This window comes from Passer domesticus, chromosome 1, assembly GCF_036417665.1.
Source record: "Passer domesticus isolate bPasDom1 chromosome 1, bPasDom1.hap1, whole genome shotgun sequence".
Lineage (NCBI taxonomy): Eukaryota > Metazoa > Chordata > Aves > Passeriformes > Passeridae > Passer > Passer domesticus.
In genome coordinates, this window is record NC_087474.1 from 22,655,656 (window position 1) to 22,667,978 (window position 12,323).

Below are 12,323 nucleotides of genomic sequence, written 5' to 3' on the forward strand. Positions count from 1 at the left end.
ATAAATAGACCAGTTCTCTCTTAAACCATATTTAAAATGTTTGGCAGTTTATATGGAAAACCTAACTTATAAGCAGCATTCATGGGTGTACTTAGTTGCTTTTTGCCATGGCTCTGCTGTCTTGGTTTTATTATACCTTCCCTCCCAACATCCAGTTATACATCCTATTTTTTCTTTTGTGAAGAGATTCCTCTGCTTCTCTCTCTAGTTCTCTCTTCTTTCCAACCTAAAGAAGATTGAAAATATATTACAGATCTTTTCTCTGCTTCTGAAATACATTTCAGAAATGTGCTGAAAATAAGAGAACACAGCATGAGAAAGAAAAGTTAAACTAAGAACTGAAAAGAAGTAGAAATTTTCCATATGGAGGAATACAGGATCTAGTAGGCAAAGCCAAATATTCCTACTGCTGCATAGCTACTGTGCCCACTTAAAACAGTGAGGACTAAATTATCAGATATGCTGAAGCAGAGGAAAATAACTGACAAGGAATTAAGATGCATCTGAAATGATACTGTGTCATAGAAATATGCCTCACAATTTGTTGCATGGCAGTATTCATATTTTAGAGTCTCCTTATCATCTTCAGAGACTCTTTTCAGACTGTGTTATTAGTATTGTTTTTGTATGTGCAGAAAGGTAAAATAAAACTGAAGTCTTCACTACTATCAATCAGAGTTGTCCTTCTTTCTCACATTCAGTAATTACAGGATTTCATCTGCAATATCCATACACACAGCAAGAAGTTAAAATATCAGTCTGCTGACAATTCACAATGGTGTGCAAATAAATATAATTTTAGAAAGACAAGGAAAATAATCCTTTCCTAAAGAAATCAGGCTAAATACATCAACTGATTTCAGTTTGGGACAGTTCTGTTTGTGGTGGTTTATATGAATATGCAGACTCTCTGCTCTGCTCCCGTCCAAACCCAAGTATCTGCAGCCACATCACTGATGCACCTGGGCTGCTGCAGGAATACGTCCTATACTTAGAAAAACAAGCTCAATTCAATTGCACAGTACTTTGTTGATAATGTTTCAGTATATTGTTGATTACAGGCTTTAAACAAATGTTTCTGCTTTCATAAAGGTTTGGATAATTGAATAATATTAATCAAAATAAAAATTCAAGTAATGACATACTGTTACTTAATATGAAGTGAGGGCCATTTAGCACATATAAACAACCCCCCCATTGGGCATGCATTTGCAAAGTTACAGACTGATTATTCCACAAGACCATTCAACAGCAAAATAACTCATCACAAGGAATGACTAACCCAGATTATGTCAGGAGGAGAGGACACAGTACTTTTAAATTTCTAAGCAATTATGTGCAATAGCAGCATTTCTGTGAAAAATTTTCCCCAAAGCCCACTGTCCTCTTTACTTCAATCTTCAGATGAAGAACACGCTTAGGCCACTGATAACCTGTGGCTCTCTGCTGAGCATGCTGCCAGACGTATACATCTTTTTTTTTCTTTTTCTTTGAAAGTGCAAGCTTAAAAGCCTGTATCTGTGAGAGATTAGCACCTACAGAACAGTTAATTCAGACCAAATGAGAGCATGACGAAACTGATGCTAGGAAGACAGACTCAAGGAAGAACCAGACTGCAGGTCTCTTCCGAGAGAAGAGCTGCCTGTCCCATTCAGAGCAGCAGGGAACTGCAGGCTCTGTTACAAGTTATCACTTTGTTGCCTCTGGTAACAAACGGGAATTGAACATCTTTCTTTGGATAAGGACATGCATACAGTAGCTCACATACTCATGGCTTGACTTCCTTTGTAGATACCTTTTTGTGTGCACGTGTGTGCGCATGTGTGTGTGTGTGTGTGGTATTTTAGCAGACAGGTAACAATAATCATAGTCCTAGAGTGGCTTAAATTCAGACAAATTTAACTTACACACTCTCTTTCGCTTGTGCCATGCAGCCTCATGAAGCCCAGAAGACAGACTGTGAATTCCACCCTTAGCCTCAACTCTCAGCTGATAGTTCTTCATAACTCCTACATATATTGCAACCCTTACTTTGAACAAAGTCTCAGCCCTGGGTTTGTATCACAGATGAGGCAGCTGAAAGCTTATACAGCATCACTGAAAGAAGTGCAAGGCATGGAAGCTGGGGACACCACTACACAACACTCTCTCCTGCCTTACCAGTTTGCAGCACTCTTTTACAGCGACTGCTTCAAGTGCTGTACTGTGCACATTAACAGAGAATAGCTTTGCCACTCTTTGTGCAACCCTATCACACTGAATTGTTTTTAAAGAGGTTACAATCCCCTTTGAAGCCAGGGTTAATTGCAACAATAATTTCAGTGAAGCCAAGATTTTACCGCATGATCCCGCTAAAAAAGTTAGTCTTTTCACCCAGTGGCAGAAGTTCAAACTTCTCTATCCAGCTTCAGGTTTTGGAGACAGCTTAAAAAAAGGTGTTCTTGTTACATTTGGCTATTTCTTTCTGCAACCACTCCATCATCTTCATCCCAAAAGCATTAACTGAAACTTCAACTGCAGAGCTGACTCTGCTGCTCTTCCTTTTCTCTCAAGTCAGGGAGAGGTGGAAGTGAGGGGCACATCTGAGTGGGTCCTCCTTCTTAGAATCACAGAATGTTGGGGTTGGAGGAGACCTTGAAGGTCATCCAGTCCAACCACCAATCCAGCAGCACCATAATCACTCCTGAGCCACAGCCCCAAGCGCCACATCCATCTCTTGAACACTTGCAGAGACAGTGACTCCAGTATGTTTCTGGACAACTTATTCCAATGTCTGACCGCTCCTAGACTGAATTTTTTTTCCTAACACCTAATTTGAACTTTCCCTGGCTCAGCCTACAGCCATTTCCTCTTGTTCTTTCACTTGAGACATGGCAGACAAGACCGGCCACTACCTCACTACAATCTCCCTTCAGGCAGTTGTAGAGAGCAGTGAGGTCCTGTCCCAAGTCTCCTTTTCTCTGCAACAACCCCAGTTCCCTCAGCTGCTTCTCATAGGGCATGTTTTCCAGACTCTTCACCAGCTCCACTTCCCTTTTCTGGACACCCTCCAGCACCTCAATGTCCTTTTTGAAGTGAGGGATCCAGAACGGAACACAGCACTTAAGGTGTGACCTCACCAGTGCTGAGTACAGAGGGACAATCACTTTCCCAGTCCTGCTGGCCACTCTACTCTTATGGACTCCTTGCACAAACCCATTCTACCACCTGGTTCTGCAGCTGACCCAGGAAAGTACACGCAATGGATCTGATGACTGCACTTCAAACTGTACTAATAACTTATGGCTTGTTTGGAAAGGGGAATAAATATTTACTACATTTTAGTGCTATAGATTATCTACAACTACTCAATAACCTAAGACATTATAGCTAAGAATGAATATGAGTACTGCTAGTTTTTTAAAACCTGATGTTTTGTGACTCTAGGCAGCCTGTAGGTCCCAAACACAGTGTTCACATCACCAAAATTTTGATATCATCACATCTGAGTACATTATCTACAACAACAAAGTCCCAAGCTCATGCTTTTTCTACATATGATGATGTAACTCTTCTAAACTGGACAAATTTACACCACTGAAAGATGACTTATATGCCAATAACTTGTTTCCCCGTGTCTGCTATTTGTGCCACCAGGGATCTTGGCCCACCACAGGTATTTCAGTAGAATCACACATCTCTTATCTGCTATTACAATTTGCACAATTTACGTATTACCAATTGCACAGTTGGTAATGCAATAACTGTCTCACATATATTAGGCGTTGACAGAGTGGGCTGAAAAATGACACAACTGCTAAAACATGATTTAATATTTAAAAACTAATAAATAATAACCTCATACTATTCATGCCAATCTTGTGGCTTACGAATTTCTGTGACTGATGATTTTACCAAAAGCAGGCCGATTAAAACACGATGGAGCTGGTGCATGAACAGTCTCAGTAAAAAACCCATGTGAACAGAGTTAATTCCCTCCTGGATAGATGAAGCTTGTTGCACTGAGATAATACTGTTTTACTTTTGGTTTGGGGAGGTGGAAAAGGGTTTTGGGGAGTAATGTCTTTCCAGTTTTGGGTTTGAATTGGTGCCTGTAAACATGCAGTCACATGGCCACCCTCTAGTGTATGACTTCAGCTTGACTAGGCTGTGAATACAACAGAAGATACAAAAACTAAGTCTCTTCTGATGATTTTTAGCTCTGTATTTTCTCCAAAGGGAGACAAACACAGTTGATTGTTTAATATTTTATAGTTAAATGTGCCCAGCTGTAATTGTTACATAGATAGCCTGACTCCTGAGTCCCAAATGCACACATACCAAACTCCTAGTCAGTGAAGCATTGAAACCCTACAGAAAACTGGGCAGGTATAGATGAAGTAAGAACGAAGTACCAACATATTTTGACGTATTTTCTCAAGACTGACTACTCAGAAGAGAATCTATGATTGGTGATCTGAGTTTTCTTTCATAGTGCATTTCACCCATACCTGAACCTGGGATTCCAGTCTTTTCCCCCTTTCACCCTCATTCACCTGGATTAAGTATCATGTAACTGAAGCAAGAAGACAGATTCTCTTCTTCCCTAAAGCACTGGTCATGGCTTCCTGCTTAGGAGCCGCCCACACTCCTTGAGCCAGCTGGAAGAGTTTCATCTATCCAGACAGAAGTGCATGCTACTCCCATTTTTGCCTTTCTCTTTAATGAGGTGTTCACCAAGTAGAAGGTACAAAGCCCTTTCCTACTGGCCTGGAAAATGCTCAGCCTCAAAGTGTAGTATAAGTGATTCAAATCTTTATCTGAACATTAAAAAAAGCCAATTTATGTCCCCATGCCCTCAAGGCCCCTGTCAATCCTGCCAGCTGTATCTCTGAAGGACTCTCTGATATGGTAGCATAGCTTACAATTTCCCCTACTGATTTTTACTATCCATGCACCAGAGCTTTTAAAACACAAAGAAAACAGGCACTATGACAAATACATTTACTCTTTCATTACATAATGACATTCCATCCAAATATCTAGAAGTCACTGCAAACTGCTTAACTAAACAGGAAAGAGCTGTCATACAAGGAATTTTTGAAGTAATGCTTTATTTCAGGGGTGCTGTCATCAGCAGTGGCCATGGATAGAAAAGACACATTTAGCAGAAGAGCTTCTGTGTACATAACACATACACCTGAGTACTGAGCAGTTTATTGCTGATCTGTGAATAGAATAGGATCCTTGGGAATCTAAGGGATTTTAGGATACAAACTCTATGCACTGACCTCTGCAGAAACCTATAAATCTGTACCAAAATTAAAATGTGCCGTTTTAAAATAGCTATGATTTTATCCAAACCTCAGACTGTGGGAGAAAAAGAGCTGAGAAGTGTCATTTGTTTATCTGAATCAGCCAAGATGAGAGGAATGTTCAAATTTACTCTAGGTGTGTCTAGACAGAGATATATTTTTTTTTTCTGTCCAAGTCCTTTACACACTTCTGTGTACTTCCATCTACTTCTTAAATAAATACTTGGCTTGCATTTGTCATAAATTGTTTTAGATTAAGGGTGATTTAAACAAAAGTGCCATCCACTTAAAACACATAGTAACCTGTAACATACAGACTGGACCACTCATACAGAACTCACTTTTCTCCTGCACTTATCCAGGTTTAAAGCACCCTTACTGTGTTTGTGGCAGCCTACAAAATTCTATTCAATCAAACTCAGACTGTCCAACGTCTCCTTGACATAAACAGGCTTCTGGTATGTTTTGTGATGCTGTATAGTGTTTTATTATGAAACCCATTCCAGTGAAGTCCCTGGGATACAAAATTGCCCACAGAAGTCTCAATATGTTTCTTAAAAATGACAGACCTTTAAGATCTTTGAAAGAAAAAGCAAAAGAGAGTAGGAAAAGAAGACAAAAGTACCTAGCAAACAGCAGAACAAAAAGGTTGTTTGAATATCAAACCTGTGTCTATCATGCAAGAAGTTTTAGCTGCATTCTCATACACTTATCCTACCAACACCAGTGGAAATACAGATTGGTGATCACCCAAGGGCACTACCACTTCCCAGTAAAACTGCTATTGCATTTATTCAATCTTTTGGCTATACTCCACAGAGTTTGCAAAACTTTACATTTTATTGCTACCAAGGTCACAGTAACATGGGATTTCTTTTGCAATCCAGCAGAAGAATCTAAAAGACAACACAGATCATGCAGAGTATTGCAATGTTAACCCACAGAGCCACCATGAGGGCTGTTTGCTGTGGCTTTATGGCAAAGAACCTTGAGAAGAGTCTTCCAAATCATCCTTGTACACTGAAGCATGTAGCAGTCATATTGTTTGTGATGAAAGAACACAGTACATACAGACTTGGCAGATTCCTGACCTCTACAGTTTTTGACAGTCTCCCAAATATAAGACTGAGAATGTCAGACTGACCCTATCTGGCAAGAAAAATAGAAGTCCTGGTTTTATTGAACTCTGGTTCAAATCAGATTCATTTCTATAAGAAAAAAATACTGGTTTTGTAGTATTAATGTAATATTTGCATTTATATATAAGTAGAAAATTTAATTTACCATGTGAATATGGAGATTCAGAAAAGCTCATACACCATTACAAGAAAAAATAAAATTAATTTGGTGGAGTTTGTATATGGCAGTATTTCTTATCTGTCAAAATGCTTCAAATTAAATGAGAGGAAAAATAAAGTTTTGAGCATGTAATGAAGTTCTGCATTCATTTTTTGGCCTGTATCACTCTTATTGCAAATGGTAAAATGAAGCTCTTTATTCTCCTATTTGAATCAGAAAAACTAGCAGCAGCTTAATACTATTGTGAATATGTTGGGCCAAGACTGAATCTTTAGAAGTTTGCAATGTGATAGTCTTAAAATCCTCATTCTTTTTTTCTCTCATTTTCTGACTTCATTTCTGAGTCAGAGACAGAGAGGGTGGAGGATACTCTACCCAGGTCATTTGACCAGGCAAGAAGCCCAAGAAAAATTATTTTTCCATATAACATTAATAACTAGTAAAATCCCAAAATTATTTTGCAAGACTTCAATTAGTATTTGAACTTACTGTATAAATTACATAGTTGTTTCTCAAGGCCCTTATAGCACTGCATTCCCTTCTAAATTTTACTGACTTTGGGTTTTAGGTTTGACCCAATATATGTTTTTATTTCACATTTTCATTCCGTATATCCTTTGGCTTCACCATGGGTGTTAAAAAATGCTATACAGTTTCTACCTGAAGATCACCCAGGTGATGACAACATGCACTTTTTGCCTTTAGCTCAACCAAAATGAAAGTGATTGGCTTAGTATCAAGACAGATTTACCCTGTTAAAACTCTTGCAGGTTTGTTCCTCTCCACACCCTACATGGTACAACCTGCACATCAGTGTCTTTCCACAGACAAAGACCAGAACATAAGAGGAACTCTTGAATTCACAGCTCACCTGCATCCAGCAGTAATATTTTGTAGTGAGATAGTTCTGATTTCATACAATCAGCCAAAAAAAGTCATATCTTGGAGGATGGATTTGACTACCCTTATAATCTCTGTTACCCTACCCTCAGGCTACATAAGTTATTCTTAAAAAATCCCAGCTCTAGAAAACAACTTTATAGTGACTTCTTAAATCTCAAATATCCCAAGAGCAGGCTACAAGCAAACACCTGATGCTTCAGTGCACAAACTGCAGAGGAAGAAGACTCTGCTGACCACAGTGTCCTGCCTTCCTCAGGGTAAATCCCTTCCAGAATCCAGCTTTACTCAAATTGATCAGCCTCTCTCAGCCAGTTTTAGCTGCATTTGGATTCACATTCAACCAGAACACCACGATGCTCATGCAAGTTTTACCAAGAGCTGAGACTCCCATCAAAACAGACCTCAAGATAGCAGTAAGTATGAATCTGCAATGGACATTTATATTTTGCACTGCAAATAAAACATCCTTTTAGGCCTTTCCAATATAAACATGATTCGGTGTATTGTAACAGGCATTACTGCACATTGTTTCAAATGAAAGCATGAAGAAAATAAAACTGTATTTCTTACTTTCGACGGAACATTTCTGCAAATATGCAGCCAACACTCCAAAGATCAACTGCTGTTGCATAACTGGACTGAAGCAAGACTTCAGGAGCTCTATACCACAAAGTAACAACCTGCAAAACAAAAAGGAACAGAAAAGAGAGTGATTAGCTGCAGAATTACAACCTCCTAAGTGCTCTATGTACAGCTTCCACTTAGTTTGATCTATATTGTAAAAACTCAAATATTAGGGAAAAGCGGTTTAGCCACCACAGAGAAAAGGGTCCTGTATGGATAACTGCAGTGATGATGACTCAGGATATGAGACCATTTCTTGTCAAGAACATTGCAATTCAGGGTACAACAAAAATAGTTTCAGAGTACAGCACTGGTGTGATAATCATAATACCACAACACACTATCAGCAACTCTTTGAAGCTTTTGCAGCTTACAGACCCCAACCACTTTCCAGTGGAGATTTTGATTCTCCATAGGGCTAATGTTAGACAATTGAACAAGGCGTTTCTTCCTAACTTTTGTGGATGTAGATGTAGTCACCAGAGCCAAAGTAGAAACAAACAAACCAGGGAATACTGTAGGTTTACCCATAGGACAAATCAGAATCTAGCACATCTGTTCTCAGCCTTTTATTTTCTACAAGAGAAATTGAGTTAACTCAGGTGCATGGGCCAATAATGGTAAAGATGTTTGACCTGCCTCAAAAGTTGTCTCTGAAGAAACTGACGAAAACATAACTTTTTTTTTATTGGTTAGATACAGATTAAATCAAACTCTTCTCAAAGCTGTCCCTTGCCAAAGGCATCAGTGCTGTCTAGTGTGATTTCCCTGGATACAAAGGAACCCTAAACTGTCAGTTTTCAACCAAGCAACACAGTACAAGGATTCCTTTACACCTGTGTGACTGTCTCTGTCCATGTGCTGCTGGTCAGACCAGCAGTAACTTCTCTCACACTGAATGTTCAAATGACACACTCCTTCCCATGGACATATGCCATGTAAAGTGCCTGCTTTTAGGCTGTCCTTGTCCTGGTGGTTATGCCACAACACATTGTAGGGACCCAGTGGTAATTTTTCTGGCACTGCTCCATCAATGTACTTTCGTAATTCCTCCTCACTGGACCCACAACAGAGATGGACCAGTTTATATTTATCCTTTTGTATCCCACAAGTAGACCAAATACAGATGAGGCTGACTGTCTCTTCAGGATATTTTCAGAAGAATGCAATGAGCTTCTGCACAGTCCTGTCTGAGCTACTATCTTGCTAGAATACAATCTCAGAGACACAGGAATATTCATCCTGAATACAGTTATAATCCAGCCATAACAACATATGACCATTAGCTAAGTGCCAATATTTTCTTACTCTGTGCTATAATTTAAACCTCTGACTATTAATATGGGAGTTGGCAGGGCCTCTAAAATTACTGCTGTTTTCTTCAACAAACATGAAAATCGGAGATGTAACATTCAGGAGGAGCATGAACCAAACCAAGCCTCTGAAAAAAAGGATAAAAACAAAGAAAAGTATAAGAATGAAAATAAATTTTAAAATTATGTTAACTAGGATAGTGAGTTCTGAATTTCAAGACCAACACAAAGGAATGTGTAAGAATAGTGAGTTTTTTAATGATGATAATGTAATTGTCTTCTAAAGAAAAATAACAATAGAAGTAATCAGCCGAATTTGCTGGTCAAAGCCAGATGAAACAAAAGCAAATACAACATTTATTACAATCGTTAAATGCCCTGACAGCCTTTGGAACCACTGAATGGCTATTGAAGGGAGGTTCATGGATATTTGCAGGAGCAGTCATATTTGCTAACAGCTCTTCTAAACACTTTGATGTTTTTTTATAAAATTTGTCTATGAAACAGACATATTGTCAATAAAACAGTACAAAGCACTGTGCTGGCAAGCTATATTTCCAGATAGTGATCCACAGAAACAGATTCCCGTGTGGAAGGTGGGCTCTACTTAGCTCCATTTGTCTTGTTCCTGATTTGCTACCATACCAGTGATGCTTTTATGAAACACTTATCTCTATAAAAACCAGAGAAGTTTCTTCAGAGATTCACTTCCAGGAAAGAAGACAAATATATCTGGAGATCAGGGATTCTCTCTAGAGATGCCCTGTCTGAATCGGATATAATTTCTCCTAAAACATCTTATTTTTCCTAATGCAGATGTATCTCTCAAACTGAACTACGCTTTTATTCTCACAGTACATTTGTGGAAAAGCTTACTGAAGTAATATTGCTTTTAGAAATTAGATATAGCAATTTCAACCCATTACTGTTTGTGAATGGCTGGGTGTAGTGTCAGGAGGAAGAGCTGTGTGATCTCTCATCTGTGGGAATACAACCAAACCTCATGATTCCCCGTTTAAGGTCCACATGGCTCTTCTCACACAGAGATAAGATGATTTATAATAAGGATGATTTATTTTCCCCAAACCCACAAGCCCTGCAACATTAGGGCTCTGCACTCTCATAGGCAAAGAACCAGGGGATGCATGGTTGTGGACCATATGCCCCAAACTGAAGTCCCTTCCAGATGAGTGTGGCACAGGACAGCTGCTCCTTTCCTCAGAGTTGCACCACAGCTCTTGCCCCTGCCCATGCTTCTCCAGGGGAAGAGTGCTACTTTCAGACAGCTGCAGAAGTGTGCAGCACAATGGCTGCTTCTCCCATGTGACCCCTTACTGGCAAGTTCCCCAAGCATTTGCACCCTGCTATGCTCCATGCATGCATACACAGGGCATTGGAGATTTTACTTGAGTAATTTGGAAAGTTAAACCTGTAAAACATAAGATTTCCAAAAGACTAACAGTTAAATTTCAGCTAATGCCTGACTGCATTATAGTCAGAGGAGAAGAAATCTGTGTTGAGCTGTTTTGATATGCTCTGTCATTAATGTGTCACTATAAAAGTGATCAAATGACCTTTATGGTTTGTAACATGCAAGTCTGTATTTCAAAATGTGAACCTGAAAGGGATCAAAATGTACTAAATGTCAGTTCACACATAAGTAATGCCACAAAAGGATGACTCCTTTTGTGGTCAAGGTCTTCTCCTGAAAAGCACAGGATGATGAGTATGATGCAGTGGTTTTGAAAGTTTCACACTCTCTCTTACCATAGAAACCAAGAAAATATTTGTGGACATTCCATTAACATTTGCAGAGAAGTAGAAATGAAAATTATTCTGAACACAGGATATGGTGAGGCTGAACAAGCAGGTCATCACTTCCTCTTCAGCATGCTTATGAGTGAACAAATGCTTTGCTTAGGTAAGTCACACTACCAGGGAAACAAGGTCTCCCTGAGCGACAGCGCACTTAACAGAGTTGCTCGATTAAGTCCCATTTTTAGGAAGAAAAAAGCATCAGTACCTACATCAGTACATCTCACTTAAATTCTGCCTCTCCTGAAAACCTGACACACATGAAATGAAGCACATGATGATTGTTCTGTAGGAAAAGGATTCATGTTCCTGTGCTGATGGAAATCCTAAATTGTGCAAGACTCCAAAATACTCTGGAGGTTGTAGACTTCAGTGACCATGTTGCATTTTAGTTCTCTCTCCTAAGCAGCTTTTCTCCACTGCCTTCTCCTTGCTTCTGCTCACCCTGGCTGGTCTCTTCAGCTCCTCTCTTACTCCAGCCAGGTTTCTACCACACCCCATGATCTCCTGACTTCCTTCTGCTGCCTTCCTGTCTCACACACCAGTGGTCCCCGACAGCATCACCAAACATGCCTAATTTCCTGCTGCTCCTGGACAAACACCCGGGTGGAGACAGCCTGCTGCCCTGTCCTTCCCTGTGAGGAGAGGACTCTGCCATCCCTCACATTCCTCATCCTCCAAGTTCCCTCAAATTTCACACCCTGTTCTCTCTTCTTCCAACTGCATCCAAATGCTCCTGGGCAAAATTATCTCCATTTCCCCCTTTAGCCTGTTAGCCCACTCTGCCTGTCCTGAAGATACCCTATAAGATTTGTAATTAATAGATCCAGCTACATATGAAAAGACTGAGAATATTCACACACTGGAAGAAATAGGTACCTAAATAAGTTCCTTTTCTAGTGCATGTTCTTTGTTTCTACTATCCAGATAAGACTGGATGGTATCAGGTAAGAAGTACCTGCAGATCACTACATTTTAAAGTTAATAGATTTAGGCAGCACTTCATGATGAAAATAAATGACGCGTGTTTGAGACGCAGTAGAGAGGAAAACAACATCTGCAAAAGTCTACTGAG

At 39.6% G+C, this 12,323-nt stretch overlaps 1 protein-coding gene across 6 annotated transcripts in view; it reads right to left on the reverse strand.

Annotated features, from left to right (window-relative positions):
- The window catches only part of CDK6 (cyclin dependent kinase 6), a 136,974-nt gene that overhangs the window by 34,444 nt on the left and 90,207 nt on the right, over positions 1–12,323 (reverse strand). For 5 of the 6 annotated variants that reach the window (XM_064410125.1, XM_064410134.1, XM_064410144.1 and 2 more), the window contains 2 exons: positions 8,067–8,176; positions 7,898–7,946 (listed from right to left, as the gene is read on the reverse strand). In XM_064410125.1, coding sequence (XP_064266195.1) covers positions 7,898–7,946; positions 8,067–8,176 — 159 coding nt within the window. The remainder of the gene's footprint in view (positions 1–7,897; positions 7,947–8,066; positions 8,177–12,323) is intronic. The other variant, XM_064410172.1, reaches the window with a different exon arrangement.